This window comes from Bombina bombina, chromosome 1, assembly GCF_027579735.1.
Source record: "Bombina bombina isolate aBomBom1 chromosome 1, aBomBom1.pri, whole genome shotgun sequence".
Taxonomy (NCBI): domain Eukaryota; kingdom Metazoa; phylum Chordata; class Amphibia; order Anura; family Bombinatoridae; genus Bombina; species Bombina bombina.
In genome coordinates, this window is record NC_069499.1 from 1,202,894,104 (window position 1) to 1,202,918,516 (window position 24,413).

At 36.7% G+C, this 24,413-nt stretch overlaps 1 protein-coding gene across 1 annotated transcript in view; it reads left to right on the top strand.

Annotated features, from left to right (window-relative positions):
• The first annotated feature begins 3,804 nt into the window (after positions 1–3,804).
• The window catches only part of LOC128641979 (lysozyme C), a 107,956-nt gene continuing 87,347 nt past the window's right edge, over positions 3,805–24,413 (top strand). Inside the window, exon 1 of the mRNA XM_053694606.1 lies at positions 3,805–3,939. Within this exon, the coding sequence (XP_053550581.1) occupies positions 3,807–3,939 (133 nt within the window). The 5' untranslated portion in view covers positions 3,805–3,806. The remainder of the gene's footprint in view (positions 3,940–24,413) is intronic.

Sequence of the window (24,413 nt, forward strand, 5' to 3'; positions counted from 1 at the left end):
ATTTGCTATGCCAGTCCTATACAAAGTACAAGATGGCACCCATTTTAAACTTAAAGGGACAGTAAAGTCATAATTAGACATTCATGATTTAGACAGAACATACCATTTAAAAAAACTTTCCAATTTACTTCTAATATTTAATTTGTTTCCTTCTCTTGTTATCCTTTGCTTAAAGGTTTATCTAGGTAAGCTCAGGCGCAGCAAAGAGCCTAGGTTCTAGCTATTGATTCAGTTTAAAACCAGTAGTGTATTGCTGTTCCTTCAACAAATGATAGCAAGAGAATAGAGCAAATTTGATAATAGAAGTAAACTAAAAAAAATGTTGAAAAACAATTTGTATGTTCTACCTAAATCATAAAAGAAAAAATTTGGGTTTCATGTCCCTTTATGTAGCTATCATAGCTGAATGCTACTTTCCCTTCTCTCATATACAGGTCATTGAACCTTTTCTGGTAAGTTTTATTTTTTAGACCTTGTACCGTTTAGTAGCCCTCCCTTGAACAGAGTCTTGTTCTGTAGATTTGAACTAACCCAAACAGTGCAAATAGTCTTCAAAAACATTATTATTTGAAATAGATCACAGTGGATATTTTAACAAAATAAAAACAACTAGTAAATCACCCATTTACAAATGATTCAATCTGATACCAAAAACCAAATAAAAACAATCATGCAATTTTTATAAAAAAATGTATTTAGTTCTATAGTAAACTGTTCCCTCTTACTTCTCACACCTACCTTATCACCCAAAACAGCTCTCTTACGCTACCCCCTTCCACTACTCACCACCATATTTGTTACTGGGAGCAGCTAGTAACAAATTATGATTTTTTTTTATTATTTTTTTTTTCCCATAGGAAATAATAGGGATCATAGTTCCAGTAAAAGTCTGCCAATATTGGGCTAGATTACAAGTGGATCACTAAATTATCGCACACCCACAAACGGGCAAATATGACCATAGATTAGATCTCTGGGTAATTTTCTAAAAGTGCCACAAATGCCCTCAAAATAGATGGCATTATAGTTTGCTTGTTTTTTTAAAAATATCTGCACTAGGCCGTTTTCGGGCTTTAAAGTTGGTGAGAGTGGGGTGTTTTTACATTGCGGTCTATGGGAACTGTGTGATCCCATAGACTGCAGTGTAAATATATGTGTATATGACTATATACATATATGTGTTAATATGTGTATATACACATACTAACACATAAATATATATGTATACTGTATATTCATATATATTTTAAAATGCTGCCCATCGCTGCGCTACTTACCACTTTCTGATGCCATCTCTGACAGCCTATGGAAGTGCACTCTCGTGAGCGCAACGCTTCCTAGCTTGCATTCACATTACTGTTTACTTGTAATACTAGCTCACATTATCATGTGATCGTATTACAAAGTGGAGCGTTAATATTGCTTGCACGCAGTCGATATTTAGCGCTCCACTTGTAAACTAGCCCATTGTTATCTCAGATCTCGATGCCGGGGGGGGGGGGGGAGTGTATTCAAAGTATTTTTATACAACAGACTGTGCGTTCGCTTAAACAAAAAATAATTTCTGTGTGGTAACAGTTCAGATAATGCAAATGTAAATTAAGTTTCTCACAATGGAAAATGTCACCACTGAAAAGCTAGTTAGCCTGATATGGTTGAAAAGGTCCATCTAAGATGGGGGATAGTCCTTTAAAAATTAGTATCAGTGCAGAATGATATAACATGTCATTAGCTTAGCGCCAACTTTGTAAAGCAAAGGGTTAGATAGATATTTTACAACGAAAACAGAATGCCGCTCCTGGCTCTACTGAGCGGGTCTGTTTTCTTCTCCTAAGCGCATCACGGGCACGCTGTCTTGTCACAGTGCACCCGATCGAGCTATTAAACTTAATGTAGCTCGCTCCCGCTCTGGTCTGGTAGCGGGAGTTAGCTACATTGAGTTTAATAGCGCGATCGGGCAGGCTGTGATTAGAAAGCGTGCTGCGATGCGCTTAGGAGAAGAAAACAGACCCGCTCAGTAGAGCCGGGAGCGGCGTTCTGTTTTTGTTGTAAAATATCTATCTAACCCTTTGCTTTACAAAGCTGGCGCTAAGCTAATGTTCTATAATTCTGCACTATGTGCAAAATTATATAACATTTTCTAGGTTTGCTGCCCCTTTAAAATAAAACATACATATGAATTAAAAGAATGTTTATCTAATAAATAGGGGTGGGGGAATGTGTTTATATTCAAATTCAAATGTTAGAACGAATGTTATTGTAAAAATTCAATTTAAATAATAGAATGTTGATAAGAATGAAAATTCTTACAAATTCTATTATCGAATGTTATTTACAGTTTTCAAATGTCAATTTCGAATTTGAATGTGACATTCGAATTTAAATGTGACATTCTAATTCAAATATTACATTTCTGAAACACAGTTGTAGACTAGAAATACTATTTCGAATTTGAATGTCATATTCGAATTCGAATGTCACATTCGAATTCGAATGTCACATTCGAATTCGAATGTCACAATCGAATTAAAATATTACATTTATAAAACATAGTATTAGACTAGAAATACTTTTTTCAAATTTAAAGGGACACTGTACCCAAAATTTTTCTTTCGTGATTCAGATTGAGCATGAAATTTTAAACAACTTTCTAATTTACTCCTATTATCAAATGTTCTTCATTCTCTTAGTATCTTTATTTGAAATGCAAGAATGTAAGTTTAGATGCCGGCCCATTTTTGGTGAACAACCTGGGTTGTCCTTGCTGATTGGTGGATAAATTCATCCACCAATAAAAAAGTGCTGTCCCAGAGTAATGAAACCAAAAAAAAGCTTAGATGCCTTCTTTTTTCAAATAATGATAGCAAGGGAACGAAGAAAAATTGATAATAGGAGTAAATTAGAAAGTTGCTTAAAATTGCATGCTCTTTCTGAATTACAAAAGAAAAAATTTGGGTTCAGTGTCCCTTTAAATGTAACATTCGAATTTGAATGTCACATTTGAATTTGAATATTACATTTATAAAACACAGTATTAGACTAGAAATACTATTTCAAATTCAAATGTTATAGCAAGAGAACGAAGAAAAATTGATAATAGGAGTAAATTAGAAAGTTGCTTAAAATTGCATGCTCTTTCTGAATTACAAAAGAAAAAATTTGGGTTCAGTGTCCCTTTAAATGTAACATTCGAATTCGAATGTCACATTTGAATTTGAATATTACATTTATAAAACACAGTATTAGACTAGAAATACTATTTTGAATTTGAATGTGACATTCAAATTCAAATGTCACATTCGATTATTACATTTATTAAACACAGTTGTAGACTAGAAATACTATTTTAAATTCGAATGTCACATTCAAATATTACATTTCGAAATTAAATGAATACATAGCTAAACATTCTATTTTTCGAACAAATATTATTATTTGAAAACGAAAATTCGAAAATAGAATGTTAGAATGTTATATAAACATTCGAAATTCAATTTGAACGAATGAATGTATCAAAATTCGTTTAAATTTTGAATTTTTAAAAACCTTCGCCCATCCCTACTAATAAATAATAAATTACATTTCTAATTACAGGAAAAAATAACTAGTTCATCTTCAAAAACCTGTTATTTAACTGCTGAAAGTAAATGTTTCACAAGACTTGAAATACCAGTCACTGCTTTACCTGTTGTGCAAACAGCGGAATATTGTGCTTATTATTTATAAGTGAAAATTATCTTGGTGGGAGGATAACTTATGGCAGATTATAAGAAGACAATTTCTTTCACTTTTGCAGCATTGTCAAGATGAAGACAGCAACAGTTTTTCTCTTTCTGGCTGCCACCATTATTAATAGCCAGGCAATAGAAAGATGTGTTTTGGTAGAAGCATTAAGAAACGCTGGAGATGTCAGCATTAAAGGTTATACTATAGCTGACTGTAAGTATTTTATTTTATATTCTATTTTTATTATTATTTATCATTTCATTATAGCTTCAATTTTTTTTTAAAGGAACGTTAACAGGTGACTGCATTGACTATAAGATTAATGACACACACAGTGGCAAATAGATTTACGGAAATAAAATGTTTTTGTTTTTTTTAATATGACAACTATATAACAACAGATTAGATTTACAATGATACATGTCTATTTATATATTTTACATTCCAATGTTCCGAACATAGCAGAATATGTTCTAAATATTTTTACATAGATATTCCTATATCTGTACATATCTATACCTATATATTATAATCATACAAGTATAAATATAAACAAGGAAAAAGACGAAAACTGGAACCAAGGTGCCAGTGAATAAGGTAGTTTTTTCAAGCTGTAAACAGTAGGTCATGGAAGCACCTACTATCTGACGCGTTTCGGCAATGAGCACATGCTCTTCATCAGAGATAGATACCTAGTACTCCAGGAGAGTATTTATACAGGTAAGTAACCAATCAGTAACTAAGTTCCTCCCTCTATGGGTGTATACATCTGGAGAATACAGGTAAGTGTAAGTGCTAATGGATGATATAATAGAAGACAATATTATAATATACAGCAGTGCATTGGCTATTACAATAAATGGGTGAGTAAGAATAAATATATATATATACAAAAGAAAAAGAATATACAGTTGATAATATCTCATTTTGAAATATAAAAAGTTACAATAAATTGCAATAGGTTAATACATATTGTATTAGATTCCAATTGGGTGTAAACTGTGTTCATAACATATGTATTTGTTAGCTTAACTATATGTGATTTAGTTTTTATTTTTGTTTTTATTGTTTTATAGTTATTTTGTTGTTTTATTTATTATTTATACCTCCCTTAGTGAACCCCTGCATGTACTTGGTAATATATAGATGGACTAGCAATCATACAAGAATGAGCGTACTAAATATATCATATAGAAGTCCAAAAGACTGAGTGAGTGTGCCCATACTGGTGACTGCTAATAATGGCTGATAACATAATTTATGTAAGAACTTACCTGATAAATTCATTTCTTTCATATTAGCAAGAGTCCATGAGCTAGTGACGTATGGGATATACATTCCTACCAGGAGGGGCAAAGTTTCCCAAACCTTAAAATGCCTATAAATACACCCCTCACCACACCCACAATTCAGTTTAACGAATAGCCAAGAAGTGGGGTGATAAGAAAAAAGTGCGAAAGCATATAAAATAAGGAATTGGAATAATTGTGCTTTATACAAAAAAATCATAACCACCACAAAAAAAAGGGCGGGCCTCATGGACTCTTGCTAATATGAAAGAAATGAATTTATCAGGTAAGTTCTTACATAAATTATGTTTTCTTTCATGTAATTAGCAAGAGTCCATGAGCTAGTGACGTATGGGATAATGACTACCCAAGATGTGGATCTTTCCACACAAGAGTCACTAGAGAGGGAGGGATAAAATAAAGACAGCCAATTCCTGCTGAAAATAATCCACACCCAAAATAAAGTTTAATGAAAAAACATAAGCAGAAGATTCAAACTGAAAACGCTGCCTGAAGTACTTTTCTACCAAAAACTGCTTCAGAAGAAGAAAATACAACAAAATGGTAGAATTTGGTAAAAGTATGCGAAGAGGACCAAGTTGCCGCTTTGCAAATCTGATCAACCGAAGCTTCATTCCTAAACGCCCAGGAAGTAGAAACTGACCTAGTAGAATGAGCTGTAATCCTATGAGGCGGAGTCTTACCCGACTCAACATAGGCAAGATGAATTAAAGATTTCAACCAAGATGCCAAAGAAATGGCAGAAGTTTTCTGGCCTTTCTAAAACCGGAAAAGATAACAAATAAACTTGAAGTCTTTCAGAAAGACTTAGTAGCTTCAACATAATATTTCAAAGCTCTAATAACATCCAAAGAATGCAACGATTTCTCCTTAGAATTCTTAGGATTAAGACATAATGAAGGAACCACAATGTCTCTACTAATGTTGTTGGAATTCACAACTTAGGTAAAAATTCAAAAGAAGTTCGCAACACCGCCTTATCCTGATGAAAAATCAGAAAAGGAGACTCACAAGAAAGAGCAGATAATTCAGAAACTCTTCTGGCAGAAGAGATAGCCAAAAGGAACAAAACTTTCCAAGAAAGTAATTTAATATCCAATGAATGCATAGGTTCAAATGGAGGAGCTTAAAGAACCCCCAGAACCAAATTCAAACTCCAAGGAGGAGAAATTGACTTAATGACAGGCTTTATACGAACCAAAGCTTGTACAAAACAATGAATATCAGGAAGAATAGCAATCTGTCTGTGAAAAAGAACAGAAAGAGCAGAGATTTGACCTTTCAAGGAACTTGCGGACAAACCCTTATCTAAACCATCCTGAAGAAACTGAAATATTCTCGGTATTCTAAAAGAATGCCAAGAAAAATGATGAGAAAGACACCAAGAAATATAAGTCTTCCAGACTCTATAATATATCTCTCTGGATACAGATTTACGAGCCTGTAACATAGTATTAATCACAGAGTCAGAGAAACCTCTTTGACCAAGAATCAAGCGTTCAATCTCCATACCTTTAAATTTAAGGATTTCAAATCCTGATGGAAAAAAGGACCTCGAGACAAAAGGTCTGGTCTTAACGGAAGAGTCCACGGTTGGCAAGAGGCCATCCGGACAAGATCCGCATACCAAAACCTGTGAGGCCATGCCGGAGCTACCAGCAGAACAAACGAGCATTCCTTCAGAATCTTGGAGATTACTCTTGGAAGAAGAACTAGAGGCGGAAAGATATAGGCAGGATGATACTTCCAAGGAAGTGATAATGCATCCACTGCCTCCGCCTGAGGATCCCGGGATCTGGACAGATACCTGGGAAGTTTCTTGTTTAGATGAGAAGCCATCAGATCTATTTCTGGAAGTTCCCACATTTGAACAATCTGAAGAAATACCTCTGGGTGAAGAGACCATTCGCCCGGATGCAACGTTTGGCGACTGAGATAATCCGCTTTCCAATTGTCCATACCTGGGATATGAACCGCAGAGATTAGACAGGAGCTGGATTCCGCCCAAACCAAAATTCGAGATACTTCTTTCATAGCCAGAGGACTGTGAGTCCCTCCTTGATGATTGATGTATGCCACAGTTGTGACATTGTCTATCTGAAAACAAATGAACAACTCTCTCTTGAGAAGAGGCCAAGACTGAAGAGCTCTGAAAATTGCACGGAGTTCCAAAATATTGATCGGAAATCTCACCTCCTGAGATTCCCAAACCCCTTGTGCCGTCAGATACCCCCACACAGCTCCCCAACCTGTAAGACTTGCATCTGTTGAGATTATAGTCCAGGTCGGAAGAACAAAGAAGCCCCCTGAACTAAACGATGGTGATCTGTCCACCATGTCAGAGAGTGTTGTAAAATCGGTTTAAAGATATTAATTGAGATATCTTTGAGTAATCCTTGCACCATTGGGTCAGCATACAGAGCTGAAGAGGTCGCATGTGAAAACGAGCAAAGGAGATCGCATCTGATGCGGCAGTCCTAAGACCCAACATTTCCATGCATAAGGCTACCAAAGGGAATGATTGTGACTGAAGGTTTTGACAAGCTGATATCAATGTTAAACTTCTCTTGCCTGACAAGGACAGAGTCATAGACACTGAATTTATCTAGAAACCTAAAAAGGTTACCCTTGTCTGAGGAATCAATGAACTGAATGGTAAATTGATCCTCCAACCATGAAATTGAAGAAACAACACAAGTCGATTCGTATGAGATTCTTCGAAAATGAGAAGACTGAGCAAGTACCAAGATATCGTCCAAATAAGGAAATACCAAAACCCTATTCTCTGATTACAGAAAAAAGGGGCACCGAGAACCTTTGAAAAAAATTCTTGGAACTGAGGCTAGGCCAAACGGTAGAGCCACAAAACTGGTAATGCTTGTCTAAAAAGAGAATCTCAGACACTAAAAGTGATCTGGATGAATCGGAATATGCAGATACACATCCTGTAAATCTATTGTAGACATATAATGCCCTTGCTAAACAAAAGGCAGGATAGTCCTACAGTAACCATCTTGAATGTTGGTATCCTAACATAACGATTCAATAATGACAGATCCGGAACTGGTCTGAAGGAATTGACCTTCTTTGGTACAAATGAAGAGATAAAATAAAACCCCAGCCCCTGTTCCAGAACTGGAACTGGCATAAATACTCCAGCCAACTCTAGATCTGAAACACATTATAGAAATGCTGAGCCTTTGCTGTGTTAACTGGGACACGGGAAAGAAAAGAATCTCTTAGCAGGAGGCCTTAACTTGAAGCCAATTCTGTACCTTTCTGAAACAATGTTTCTGAAACCAGAGATTAAGAACGGAATTGATCCAAATTTCTTTGAAGAAAACGTAATCTGCCCCATACCAGCTGAGCTGGAATAAGGGTCGCACCTTCATAGGTACTTAGGAGCTGGCTATAGGTTTCTATAAGGCTTGGATATATTCCAAACTGGAAATAGTTTCCAAACTGATACCGCTCCTGAGGATGAAGGATCAGGCTTTTGTTCCTTGTAAGGAAAGGAACTAAAATGATTATTTACCCTGGAAAGAAAGGGAAAGCAAAGATGACTTAGAAGACATGTCAGCATTCCAAGTTTAATCCATAAAGCTTCTCTAGCTAAAATAGCTAGAGACATATACCTGACATCAACTCTAATGATATCAAAAGATGGTATCACCAATAAAATTATTAGCATGTTATAGAATAATAATAATGCTATAAAATTATGATCTGTTACTTGTTGCTCTAAAGCTTCTAATCAAAAAGTTGAAGCTGCAGCAACATCCGCTAAAAATATAGCAGGTCTAAGAAGATTACCTGAACATAAGTAAGCTTTTCTTAGAAAGGATTCAATTTTCCTATCTAAAGGATCCTTAAATGAAGTACTATCTGCCGTAGGAATAGTAGTACATTAGCAGGAGTAGAGATAGCCCCATAACCTTAGGGATTTTTGTCTCAAAAAACTCTAATCTGTCAGATGGCACAGGATATAATTTGCTTAAACGTCTAGAAGGAGTAAATAAATTACCCAAATTATTCCATTCCCTGGAAATTACTTCAGAAATAGCATCAGGGAGATAAAACACTTCTGGAATAACTACAGGAGATTTAAAAACCTTATTTAAACGTTTACATTTAGAATCAAGAGGACCAGAATCCTCTATTTCTAATGCAAATAACACTTCTTTAAGTAAAGAACGAATAAATTCCATCTTGAACAAATACAAAGATTTATCAGCATCAACCTCTGAGACAGAAACCTCTGAACCAGAAGAACCATTATCAGTATCAGAATGATGATGTTCATTTAAAAATTCATCTGAAAAAAGAGAAGTTTTAAAAGACTTTTATGTATACTAGAAGGAGAAATAACAGACATAGCCTTCTTAATGGATTTAAAAAATAAAATCTCTTATGTTATCAGGAACACTCTGAAAATTAGATGTTGATGGAACAGCAACAGGTAATGTAACAGTACTAAAGGAAATTTTATCTGCATTAATAAGTTTGACATGACATGCAATACAAATAACAGCTGGAGAAACAGATACCAAAAGTTTATAGGAGATACACTTAGCTTGGTAGCTCCAGCACTGTGCAGTGACTTTCCTGAAGTAACTTCTGACTCAGTTGCAACGTGGAACATCTTGCAATATGTAAAAGAAATAAACAACATATAAAGCAAAATTGATCAAATTCCTTAAATGACAGTTTCAGGAATGGGAAAAAATGCCAAAGAACAAGCTTCTAGCAACCAGAAGCAATAAAAAATGAGACTTAAATAATGTGGAGACAAAAGTGACGCCCATATTTTTTCGCGCCAAATAAGACGCCCACATTATTTGGCGCCTAAATGCTTTTTGGCGCCAAAAATGACGCCACATCCGGAACGCCGACATTTTTGGCGCAAAATAACGTCAAAGAATGACGCAACTTCCGGCGACACGTATGACGCCGGAAACGGAAATAGAATTTTTGCGCCAAAAAAGTCCGCGCCAAGAATGACGCAATAAAATGAAGCATTTTCAGCCCCCGCGAGCCTAACAGCCCACAGGGAAAAAGTCAAATTTTAAGGTAAAAAATGTTAAATTAAAATGCATTATCCCAAATATGAAACTGACTGTCTGAAAAATAAGGAAAGTTGAACATTCTGAGTCAAGGCAAATAAATGTTTGAATACATATATTTAGAACTTTATAAACAAAGTGCCCAACCATAGCTAGGAGTGTCACAGAAAATAAGACTTACTTACCCCAGGACACTCATCTACATATAGCAGATAGCCAAACCAGTACTGAAACGAGAATCAGCAGAGGTAATGGTATATATAAGAGTATATCGTCGATCTGAAAAGGGAGGTAAGAGATGAATCTCTATGACCGATAACAGAGAACCTATGAAATAGACCCCTTAGAAGGAGATCACTGCATTCAAATAGGCAATACTCTCCTCACATCCCTCTGACATTCACTGCACGCTGAGAGGAAAACCGGGCTCCAACTTGCTGCGGAGCGCATATCAACGTAGAATCTAGCACAAACTTACTTCACCACCTCCATCGGAGGCAAAGTTTGTAAAACTGAATTGTGGGTGTGGTGAGGGGTGTATTTATAGGCATTTTAAGGTTTGGGAAACTTTGCCCCTCCTGGTAGGAATGTATATCCCATACGTCACTAGCTCATGGACTCTTGCTAATTACATGAAAGAAATTTGTCTGTAGGTATGGACCCTAATCCCATATATGTTATAGTAATGGGAATAGTTCTATTATAGGGCCAACTTGAGAAAGAGGGTAAGACAATGAGAGGGTCTCATTACTTCCTTCCTCAAAATAAAGAAATCAGCAAGCAGATGCTAATAGCTGTGGATGGGAGAGTGTTTAAAAAAAAAACAATGGGAAGTATAATGATCATTATGGGGTTCCTAAGATGTTTATTGAGATTCTCAAATTTATCAGAGTTGTCAGAAAAGGCAAGGAAGACTAAAGAAAGATCCTATATTCTATTGCATAGTAGTGGAAGGGGGAAGTAGCCTACATAATAATGATTTTGCTTTCAATTAGTGTGTCATTTTCTTGTTTGATTAGTTTCTCACTTAGTTATTGGTAATTAGGTTGTTAATATTCTTGTTTATGTGTATTTATGTAAGTATGTATGTAAGTAATGCTCTACCATTTCTGATCATGTATAGTTTAGTCCACAAATAGATTGACATCATATCTGCGGTTGATACCCATGGGGGATCTAGTGGCTAGTTGGAAGATCCAATAGACCTCTCTTCTCAAGAGTAGTTTTAATCTGTCTCCTCTCTGGGAATTGTTACCTATGTGTTCTATACCCAAGAATGAGAAATTTAAAATACCTGTAGGATGTTTGTGAAAATGCTTGGCTAAGGGTGTTCTTGGGGTTTCTTCCTCTATAGAAATGAGGTGCTCTCTAATCCTGTCTTTTAGAGGACGAGTGGTAATGCCTACGTATTGAAATTGGCACTGTTTACAAGTGACTAAATAGATGACAAATGTCGATGTACAATTAATTCGACTTCTGATATTATATGTCTATCCTGTATTTGTTGAAGTGAATATTTTACTTTTTTTGCTGTATGTACATGATTTACATGGAACATGGCCACATTTGAAAAAAACTGAAGTTGGAGTTAGCCAGTTCCTATGTCTTACTTCACTGTCAATTAATTTCTTCTTGACTATGTATCCTATGTTGGTTGCCCTTTTTGCCACATATGTATTGTATTATTAAGTTTAAATTTGAGTGTAGGGTCTCTATTTAGAACTGGTAGATATTTTCTAATAATTCCACAGTTGTTGCAAAATTGTGTACTATATTTGGTTGTAAAATATATTACATCTGTGTCTACTGAGTTGTTGGGATCCCTTGTTATATTAGTTTGATTGGGATTAGGTGTATTCACTATTGTTTTTTTTAAGATTCTTATTATTTTGTATATGGTTAATTTGATTAAGTAATGTTCGTCTGTCTTTTTGGGCAACTAGTGAACTTATATTTTTAAGTGTGGTTTTGTTGTAGCCTCTCGCCACCAATCTATTGATCAATATTTTTGCTTCTGTATTGTATATTTGTAAGGTCAAGCAATTCCTGCGTAAACCGAGAAATTTTCCCTTGGGTATTCATTTCCTAATGTGAGGTGCATGACATGAGTCTGCTCTCAGTATAGTGTTTCTGGAAAACATAATTTATGTAAGAACTTACCTGATAAATTCATTTCTTTCATATTAGCAAGAGTCCATGAGCTAGTGACGTATGGGATATACATTCCTACCAGGAGGGGCAAAGTTTCCCAAACCTCAAAATGCCTATAAATACACCCCTCACCACACCCACAATTCAGTTTAACGAATAGCCAAGAAGTGGGGTGATAAAAAAGTGCGAAAGCATATAAAATAAGGAATTGGAATAATTGTGCTTTATACAAAATCATAACCACCACAAAAAAAGGGCGGGCCTCATGGACTCTTGCTAATATGAAAGAAATGAATTTATCAGGTAAGTTCTTACATAAATTATGTTTTCTTTCATGTAATTAGCAAGAGTCCATGAGCTAGTGACGTATGGGATAATGACTACCCAAGATGTGGATCTTTCCACACAAGAGTCACTAGAGAGGGAGGGATAAAATAAAGACAGCCAATTCCTGCTGAAAATAATCCACACCCAAAATAAAGTTCAACGAAAAACAGAAGCAGAAGATTCAAACTGAAACCGCTGCCTGAAGTACTTTTCTACCAAAAACTGCTTCAGAAGAAGAAAATACATCAAAATGGTAGAATTTAGTAAAAGTATGCAAAGAGGACCAAGTTGCTGCTTTGCAGATCTGGTCAACCGAAGCTTCATTCCTAAACGCCCAGGAAGTAGATACTGACCTAGTAGAATGAGCTGTAATTCTCTGAGGCGGAATTTTACCCGACTCAACATAGGCAAGATGAATTAAAGATTTCAACCAAGATGCCAAAGAAATGGCAGAAGCTTTCTGGCCTTTCCTAGAACCGGAAAAGATAACAAATAGACTAGAAGTCTTACGGAAAGATTTCGTAGCTTCAACATAATATTTCAAAGCTCTAACAACATCCAAAGAATGCAACGATTTCTCCTTAGAATTCTTAGGATTAGGACATAATGAAGGAACCACAATTTCTCTACTAATGTTGTTGGAATTCACAACTTTAGGTAAAAATTCAAAAGAAGTTCGCAACACCGCCTTATCCTGATGAAAAATCAGAAAAGGAGACTCACAAGAAAGAGCAGATAATTCAGAAACTCTTCTAGCAGAAGAGATGGCCAAAAGGAACAAAACTTTCCAAGAAAGTAATTTAATGTCCAATGAATGCATAGGTTCAAACGGAGGAGCTTGAAGAGCTCCCAGAACCAAATTCAAACTCCAAGGAGGAGAAATTGACTTAATGACAGGTTTTATACGAACCAAAGCTTGTACAAAACAATGAATATCAGGAAGAATAGCAATCTTTCTGTGAAAAAGAACAGAAAGAGCAGAGATTTGTCCTTTCAAAGAACTTGCGGACAAACCCTTATCTAAACCATCCTGAAGAAACTGTAAAATTCTCGGTATTCTAAAAGAATGCCAAGAAAAATGATGAGAAAGACACCAAGAAATATAAGTCTTCCAGACTCTATAATATATCTCTCGAGATACAGATTTACGAGCCTGTAACATAGTATTAATCACGGAGTCAGAGAAACCTCTTTGACCAAGAATCAAGCGTTCAATCTCCATACCTTTAAATTTAAGGATTTCAGATCCTGATGGAAAAAAGGGCCTTGTGACAGAAGGTCTGGTCTTAACGGAAGAGTCCACGGTTGGCAAGAGGCCATCCGGACAAGATCCGCATACCAAAACCTGTGAGGCCATGCCGGAGCTACCAGCAGAACAAACGAACATTCCTTCAGAATCTTGGAGATTACTCTTGGAAGAAGAACTAGAGGCGGAAAGATATAGGCAGGATGATACTTCCAAGGAAGTGATAATGCATCCACTGCCTCCGCCTGAGGATCCCGGGATCTGGACAGATACCTGGGAAGTTTCTTGTTTAGATGGGACGCCATCAGATCTATTTCTGGAAGTTCCCACATTTGAACAATCTGAAGAAATACCTCTGGGTGAAGAGACCATTCGCCCGGATGCAACGTTTGGCGACTGAGATAATCCGCTTCCCAATTGTCTACACCTGGGATATGAACCGCAGAGATTAGACAGGAGCTGGATTCCGCCCAAACCAAAATTCGAGATACTTCTTTCATAGCCAGAGGACTGTGAGTCCCTCCTTGATGATTGATGTATGCCACAGTTGTGACATTGTCTGTCTGAAAACAAATGAACGATTCTCTCTTCAGAAGAGGCCAAAACTGAAGAGCTCTGAAAATTGCACGGAGTTCCAAAATATTGATCGGTAATCTCACCTCCTGAGATTCCCAAACTCCTTGTGCCGTCAGAGATCCCCACACAGCTCCCCAACCTGTGAGACTTGCATCTGTTGAAATTACAGTCCAGGTCGGAAGCACAAAAGAAGCCCCCTGAATTAAACGATGGTGATCTGTCCACCATGTTAGAGAGTGTCGAACAATCGGTTTTAAAGATATTAATTGAGATATCTTCGTGTAATCCTTGCACCATTGCTTCAGCATACAGAGCTGAAGAGGTCGCATGTGAAAACGAGCAAAGGGGATCGCGTCCGATGCAGCAGTCATAAGACCTAGAATTTCCATGCATAAGGCTACCGAAGGGAATGATTGTGACTGAAGGTTTCGACAAGCTGTAATCAACTTTAGACGTCTCTTGTCTGTTAAAGACAGAGTCATGGACACTGAATCCATCTGGAAACCCAGAAAGGTTACCCTTGTCTGAGGAATCAAAGAACTTTTTGGTAAATTGATCCTCCAACCATGATCTTGAAGAAACAACACAAGTTGATTCGTATGAGATTCTGCTAAATGTAAAGACTGAGCAAGTACCAAGATATCGTCCAAATAAGGAAATACCACAATACCCTGTTCTCTGATTACAGACAGCAGGGCACCGAGAACCTTTGTAAAAATTCTTGGAGCTGTAGCTAGGCCAAACGGCAGAGCCACAAATTGGTAATGCTTGTCCAGAAACGAGAATCTCAGGAACTGATAATGATCTGGATGAATCGGAATATGCAGATATGCATCCTGTAAATCTATCGTGGACATATAATTCCCTTGCTGAACAAAAGGTAAGATAGTCCTTACAGTTACCATCTTGAACGTTGGTATCCTTACATAACGATTCAATATTTTTAGATCCAGAACTGGTCTGAAAGAATTCTCCTTCTTTGGTACAATGAAGAGATTTGAATAAAACCCCATCCCCTGTTCCGGAACTGGAACTGGCATAATTACTCCAGTCAACTCTAGATCTGAAACACATTTCAGAAATGCTTGAGCTTTTACTGGATTTACTGGGACACGGAAAAGAAAAAATTTCTTTGCAGGAGGTCTCAACTTGAAACCAATTCTGTACCCTTCTGAAACAATGCTCTGAATCCAAAGATTGTGAACAGAATTGATCCAAATTTCCTTGAAAAAACGTAACCTGCCCCCTACCAGCTGAGCTGGAATGAGGGCCGCACCTTCATGTGGACTTAGAAGCAGGCTTTGCCTTTCTAGCTGGCTTGGATTTATTCCAGACTGGAGATGGTCTCCAAACTGAAACTGCTCCTGAGGATGAAGGATCAGGCTTTTGTTCTTTGTTGAAACGAAAGGAACGAAAACGATTATTAGCCCTGTTTTTACCTTTAGATTTTTTATCCTGTGGTAAAAAAGTTCCTTTCCCACCAGTAACAGTTGAAATAATGGAATCCAACTGAGAACCAAATAATTTGTTACCCTGGAAAGAAATGGAAAGTAAAGTTGATTTAGAAGCCATATCAGCATTCCAAGTTTTAAGCCATAAAGCTCTTCTAGCTAAAATAGCTAGAGACATAAACCTGACATCAACTCTGATAATATCAAAAATGGCATCACAGATAAAATTATTAGCATGCTGAAGAAGAATAATAATATCATGAGAATCACGATGTGTTACTTGTTGCGCTAAAGTTTCCAACCAAAAAGTTGAAGCTGCAGCAACATCAGCCAAAGATATAGCAGGTCTAAGAAGATTACCTGAACACAGATAAGCTTTTCTTAGAAAGGACTCAATTTTCCTATCTAGAGGATCCTTAAACGAAGTACCATCTGACGTAGGAATAGTAGTACGTTTAGCAAGGGTAGAAATAGCCCCATCAACTTTAGGGATCTTGTCCCAAAATTCTAATCTGTCAGACGGCACAGGATATAATTGCTTAAAACGTTTAGAAGGAGTAAATGAATTACCCAAATTATCCCATTCTTTGGAAATTACTGCAGAAATAGCATTAGGAACAGGAAAAACTTCTGGAATAACCACAGGAGCTTTAAATACCTTATCTAAACGTTTAGAATTAGTATCAAGAGGACCAGAATCCTCTATTTCTAAAGCAATTAGAACTTCTTTAAGTAAAGAACGAATAAATTCCATTTTAAATAAATATGAAGATTTATCAGCATCAACCTCAGAGACAGAATCCTCTGAACCAGAGGAGTCATCAGAATCAGAATGATGATGTTCATTTAAAAATTCATCTGTAGGGAGAGAAGTTTTAAAAGATTTTTTACGTTTACTAGAAGGAGAAATAACAGACATAGCCTTCTTTATGGATTCAGAAACAAAATCTCTTATATTATCAGGAACATTCTGCACCTTAGATGTTGAGGGAACTGCAACAGGCAATGGTACTTTACTAAAGGAAATATTATCTGCTTTAACAAGTTTGTCATGACAATCAATACAAACAACAGCTGGAGAAATAGCTACCAAAAGTTTACAGCAGATACACTTAGCTTTGGTAGATTCAGCACTTGACAGCGATTTTCCTGTAGTATCTTCTGGCTCAGATGCAACGTGAGACATCTTGCAATATGTAAGAGAAAAAACAACATATAAAGCAAAATTGATCAAATTCCTTAAATGACAGTTTCAGGAATGGGAAAGAATGCCAAAGAACAAGCTTCTAGCAACCAGAAGCAATAAAAAATGAGACTTAAATAATGTGGAGACAAAAGTGACGCCCATATTTTTTCGCGCCAAATAAGACACCCACATTATTTGGCGCCTAAATGCTTTTTGGCGCCAAAAATGACGCCACATCCGGAACGCCGACATTTTTGGCGCGAAATAACGTCAAAGAATGACGCAACTTCCGGCGACACGTATGACGCCGGAAACGGAAATAGAATTTTTGCGCCAAAAAAGTCCGCGCCAAGAATGACGCAATAAAATGAAGCATTTTCAGCCCCCGCGAGCCTAACAGCCCACAGGGAAAAAGTCAAATTTTAAGGTAAGAAAAAATGGTCAAATCAAAATGCATTATCCCAAATATGAAACTGACTGTCTGAAAATAAGGAAAGTTGAACATTCTGAGTCAAGGCAAATAAATGTTTGAATACATATATTTAGAACTTTATAAACAAAGTGCCCAACCATAGCTTGGAGTGTCACAGAAAATAAGACTTACTTACCCCAGGACACTCATCTACATATAGCAGATAGCCAAACCAGTACTGAAACGAGAATCAGCAGAGGTAATGGTATATATAAGAGTATATCGTCGATCTGAAAAGGGAGGTAAGAGATGAATCTCTACGACCGATAACAGAGAACCTATGAAATAGACCCCTTAGAAGGAGATCACTGCATTCAAATAGGCAATACTCTCCTCACATCCCTCTGACATTCACTGCACGCTGAGAGGAAAACCGGGCTCCAACTTGCTGCGGAGCGCATATCAACGTAGAATCTAGCACAAACTTACTTCACCACCTCCATCGGAGGCAAAGTTTGTAAAACTGAATTGTGGGTGTGGTGAGGGGTGTATTTATAGGCATTTTGAGGTTTGGGAAACTTTGCCCCTCCTGGTAGGAATGTATATCCCATACGTCACTAGCTCATGGACTCTTGCTAATTACATGAAAGAAAGTAAGGTTTTCTGTAATTTGAAGTGATTATATTGTTGTTATCATCATGTTGTAATTTGAGGTCTAGATATTCAGTTTTCAATCCATTAGTATGGTATGTGAATACAAGATTAAGATTAAGATGATTTATAAACTGTGGAATGGTCGTGGGCTCCTCATCTCTATAAATAAGGATGAGGTCATCTATGAATCTGCCATATGCTATAATCTTGTTTCTGAGGGGGCAGTCACCCCCAAAGATGTGGCTGTTTTCAAAGTAGCCCATATGCAAGTTTGCATATGAGGAGGCAAACTTTGCCCTCATTGCTGTGTCACATCTTTGGAGGTAATATATCCCCTCAAACACAAAGTAATTGTGAGTTAACAGGTAGTGAGTTATCTCTATTAGAAAGCTAATGAACATGTCTGGATAGTCAGTATATCTTTCCAGCATATAATTCAAAGCATTTAATCCTTCTAGATGAGGAATACTGGAGTAGAGGGAGAAGACATCAAGGGTCAACCATTTAAACCCCCTCTCCCATTTGATTTTGTCTAGTTTGCTTATCAAATGTATGCTGTCACGTATGTAACCTGGAAGAGTTCTGACTATAGGTTGTAATACATTGTCTAGCCAGTCACCCAGTCTCTCGCATAGGAAACCCTACTGGCCACTAAGGGCCTGCCTGGTTGTTGTTTCAAAGTTTTATGTATTTTGGGTACTATTCGAAAGATTGGGACAATGGGATAGTCAATAAGAAAATGCAATTTGAGTTCTTCTGTGATAAGACATTCTTCACAAGCCGTGTCTAGTAATGAATGTAATTCTTTTTTGAATTTTTCTGTAGGATTTAAAGTCAACCTTTGATAGGTTTTACTGTCCATTAATTGGGATAGGGCTTCATAACTATGGCCCCTCCCTTATCTGTTGAGGTAATTACTATATTGGGATTATTCTTTAAGATTGGAAGTGATTTTCTCTCATCTAGTGTTAGGTTATCTTTGTGAATAATCGGATCTTCTGTAATGGAATGGTGTAACCATGTGGTTTCTTGTTCTATCAGGTTGTGGAACAAATCAATATAATCACTTCTACTTTGTACTGGGTAGAAATGTGATTTGTTTTGATCGTTGTATTAATAGTGGGTATAGAATTGTGGGTGCTCATCTCTAAGTGTTGGTGTTTGGAGTGTAATAAGATTATTCAAGTCACATACATCTGTGAATGTGATGCCTATGTCTATAGGAGACCTTAAGTTTGTTGTGTTAGCATCTAGTGTGATATCTGAAGCAAAATTATTAGTGATACTTGATGACTATGTTCATGTCGTTTTGGACCTGTGTTAAGAAGTGCTTTTTTAAGGTAATTTTTCTCACTAGTGAATTAACATCTATTATGGTGGAAAATAATTCAAAATCTGTGAAAGGTGCAAATGTTAAGCCTTTATTCAAAAGGTGTAATTGGTGTTGGGTGAGAGGTGTGTCGGATAAATTAATTACTGCTTCATAAGGGTTTTCTTTATCTGACTTGGATATATGGAAGGTAGATCCTTTTTTGGAGTACTACTAGTTATAGGAGTACTGATTAGTGTGGCTAATCGTGTTCTCTCATGTGGCACTGGTAGATTATCTGGGTCCTCATTAGTTTTATTTGTGTGTGCCTGTGTATCTTCTAGATTTGAGGTGTTGGTTGTATAGTCTGTCTCAATGCTTAAGAATGTAACCCTTTTAGGAGTGGATGTGTAGTGAGACTGATTTTTCCTTTTCTTGCCTTTATTATGCTGTTTATTTTCAGATTGTGTATTTGGTTTATTTTTTTGCCAATAATATACTATGTCTAGTTCATAGTCCTTGCTATCTCTTTGGTATTTGATGACCTTCCTACTAGACAACAATGTGTCCAGATTCTGCATAGTTTCATCTAGTTGTTTTTTTGTAGTCTATGTATTTTTGTGTCTGCTCAAAATTTTTAAGGGTGTTGCAGACTGCCTCTATCTCTGTTAGTAGTGTCTCTCTTTTGAGTTTCTTGTGTGTAAGTAGTTGTTTCATGAGGATGATGGAGCAATTGGTTAAGTTGTTATTCCATTCCTCCATAAACTCTAAGTTATTCATTGCAAAGGAGGGATACAGTTGTGCTCATAAGTTTACATACCCTGGCAGAATTTATGATTTCTTGGCCATTTTTCAGAGAATATGAATGATAACACAAATACTTTTCTATCACTCATGGTTAGTTTTGGCTGAAGCCATTTATTATCAATCAACTGTGTTTACTCTTTTTAAATCACAATGACAACAAAAACTACCCAAATGACCCTGATCAAAAGTTTACATACCCTGGTGATTTTGGCCTGATAACATGCACACAAGTTGACACAAAGGAGTTTGAATGGCTATTAAAGGTAACCATCCTTACCTGTGATCTGTTTGCTTGTAATTAGTGTGTGTATATAAATGGTCAATGAGTTTCTGGACTTCTGACAGACCCTTGCATCTTTCATCCAGTGCTGCACTGACGATTCTGGATTCTGAGTCATGGGGAAAGCAAAAGAATTGTCAAAGGATGTGCGGGAAAAGGTAGTTGAACTGTATAAAACAGGAAAGGGATATAAAAATATATCCAAGGAATTGAGAATGCAAATCAACAGTGTTCAAACTCTAATAAAGAAGTGTAAAATGAGGCGTTCTGTTGAAACCAAACCACGTTCAGGTAGACCAACTAAAATTTCAGCCACAACTGCCAGGAAAAGTGTTCGGGATCCAAAGACAAACCCACAAATAACTTCAGGTGAAATACAGGACATGTGGTGTGGCTGTTTCAAGATGCACAATAAGGAGGCACTTGAAGAAAGATGGGCTGCATGGTCGAGTCGCCAGAAGAAAGCCATTACTATGCAAATGCCACAAAGTATCCCGCTTACAATACGCTAAACACCACAGAGACAAGCCTCAAACCTTCTGGCACAAAGTCATTTTTAATGATGAAACCAAAATTGAGCTTTTTGGCCACAACCATAAACGCTACATTTGGAGAGTAGTGAACAAGGCCTATGATGAAAGGTACACCATTCCTACTGTGAAACACAGAGGTAGATAGCTGATGTTTTGGGGATGTGTGAGCTACAAAGACAGCGGGAATTTGGTCAGAATTGATGGCAAGATGAGTGCGGTATGTTATTAAACAGAACGCCTCATTTTCCACTTCTTGATTAGAGTTTGAACACTGCTGATTTGCATTCTCAATTCCTTGGATATATTTTTATATCCCTTTCCTGAAAGATGCAAGGGTCTGTCAGGACTAAAGAAACTCATTGACCTTTTATACACACACACGAATTACAAACAAACAGATCTCAGGTGAGGATGGTTACCTTTAATAGCCATTCAAACCCCTTTGTGTCAACTTGTGTGCATGTTATCAGGCCAAAATTACCAGGGTATGTAAACTTTTGATCAGGGTCATTTGGGTAATTTCTGTTGTCATTATGATTTAAAAAGAGTAAACACAGTTGATTGATAATAAATGGCTTCAGCCAAACACTAACCATGAGTGAAAGAAAAGTTTTTGTGTTATTGTTCATATTCTCTGAAAAATGGCCAAGAAATCATAAATTCTGCCAGGGTATGTAAACTTATGAGCACAACTGTATTTCTTCATCCTAAGGCCTCTAGGAACTCTTTTTCTTTGATGTAAAGTTCTAAGAACTCTATGTCCCACCACAAATTGGATTCTTTGTACTTTTTATTTTCTAAACTAGAGAAGATTGTAACTAAGTCACTTTGTACTTTTTCATCTCCAGTATCGGAGCTTCCTTTCAGTGCTAAATTCATTATGTGCTTTTGTCTGTCTATGTCTAATACCCCTGTAGGACTGTGACCTTCAGCCATGATGACAAGTATATAGATGTTAATGAGTAATTGTAAACTATAGTACTGATTGTTGGATACCTCTGTTAGTTGATTAAAACTATGTAAAAGGTGCTGGTATGTGTTAATAGAAATAAAGTATATCAAGATAAACAGTGTGAGCTATAAGCTAGCACATATTCACTATAGTCTGTGTAGGAACTGGAAAACTAATTTGATTACACTCAAAAAAGACAAAACTATTGTTCCTAATAGATGGTATACCCAATGCTTTTCTATGCAAAGAAAGTTAAGCAAAGTGTATATATATATATATATATATAAATATAAATATATATATATATATATATTAGTATTGGATAGTAATGAGACCCCATTCTGCTACTGTTGCAAAGTCATTAAGATATTCATAAATTCCGTTGGTAATTTAGTTGAAACTTATTCTTAGAAAGGGATCAGTCTCTGATAGTTCATTAAAGTTAAGATAAGTTCTTTGGTAGAGTTATGTATTTTTTGTCCCAAATTAGTTAGTTAGTAAAGATATAGGTGAAACCGTCCGTTTGTTGGGACACAGATGTCAACTAAACAATGGTCTTTTCAGAGTACTCACTGTGGAACGGCAGTGCCGTGTTGAAGTTGAAGCTAAAGCCAAGTAGGTTGTATGCTGAAGTGCAGGACTGTGTAAGGGAGACTCATCCAAACGGTGGTGGTTCAGGTAAGAAACCCACTCCTCTTCCGTTGGTCGGTATGGATGCTGTAATGCTTTAGACCCCTGGGTATTACCCCAGCAAGCAGGTCGCTAGCCTCCGCTTCCTAACTCCATAGTACGTTGGTACGCTGAGCGTGTCACTCACTTCTGACGTAATTCCTAGATGTTCTTGGCACTTGTATTCACACGTGTTTTACGTGTGTAGCCGTGTATGGACAATGTCCTTTGTCAAATGGTGTGTGCCTTGTCGTCCACAGTTATGATGCCTTATCTGGATGACAGAAAACCTGGGCAATTGGATATGCTGATATAGGCCTAGATTTGGAGTTTTGTCGGTAACGACCCGAAAAACTAACGCCGGCTTTTTTCTGGCCACACCATAAAAATAACTCTGGTATCGAGAGTCCACATAAAGGCTGCGTTAGGCTCCAAAAAAGGAGCGTAGAGCATTTTTAACGCAGCTTCAACTCTCGATACCAGAGTTGCTTACGGACGCGGCCAGCCTCAAAAACGTGCTCGTGCACGATTCTCCCATAGGAAACAATGGGGCTGTTTGAGCTGAAAAAAAACCAAACACCTGCAAAAAAGCCGCGTTCAGCTCCTAACGCAGCCCCATTGTTTGCTATGCGGTAACCCTTCCTACGTCTGCACCTAACACTCTAACATGTACCCCGAGTCTAAACACCCCTAACCTTATACTTATTAACCCCTAATCTGCCGCCCCCGCTATCGCTGACCCCTGCATATTATTATTAACCCCTAATCTGCCACTCCGTAAACCGCCGCTACTTACATTATCCCTATGTACCCCTAATCTGCTTCCCTAACATCGCCGACCCCTATATTATATTTATTAACCCCTAATCTGCCCCCCACAACGTCGCCTCCACCTGCCTACACTTATTAACCCCTAATCTGCCGAGCGGACCGCACCGCTACTATAATAAAGTTATTAACCCCTAATCCGCCTCACTAACCCTATAATAAATAGTATTAACCCCTAATCTGCCCTCCCTAACATCGCCGACACCTAACTTCAATTATTAACCCCTAATCTGCCGACCGAATCTCGCCGCTATTCTAATAAATGTATTAACCCCTAAAGCTAAGTCTAACCCTAATACTAACAACCCCCTAAATTAAATATAATTTAAATCTAACAAAATTAATTATCTCTTATTAAATAAATTATTCCTATTTAAAGCTAAATACTTACCTGTAAAATAAATCCTAATATAGCTACAATATAAATTATAATTATATTATAGCTATTTTAGGATTAATATTTATTTTACAGGTAACTTTGTATTTATTTTAACCAGGTACAATAGCTATTAAATAGTTAAGAACTATTTAATAGCTAAAATAGTTAAAATAATTACAAATTTACCTGTAAAATAATTCCTAACCTAAGTTACAAATAAACCTAACACTAGACTATCAATAAATTAATTAAATAAACTACCTACAATTACCTACAATTAACCTAACACTACACTATCAATAAATTAATTAAATACAATTGTTACAAAGAAATACAATTAAATAAACTAGCTAAAGTACAAAAAATAAAAAGAACTAAGTTACAAAAAATAAAAAAATATTTACAAACATTAGAAATATATTACAACAATTTTAAACTAATTACACCTACTCTAAGCCCCCTAATAAAATAACAAAGCTCCTCAAAATAAAAAAATGCCCTACCCTATTCTAAATTACTAAAGTTCAAAGCTCTTTTACCTTACCAGCCCTGAA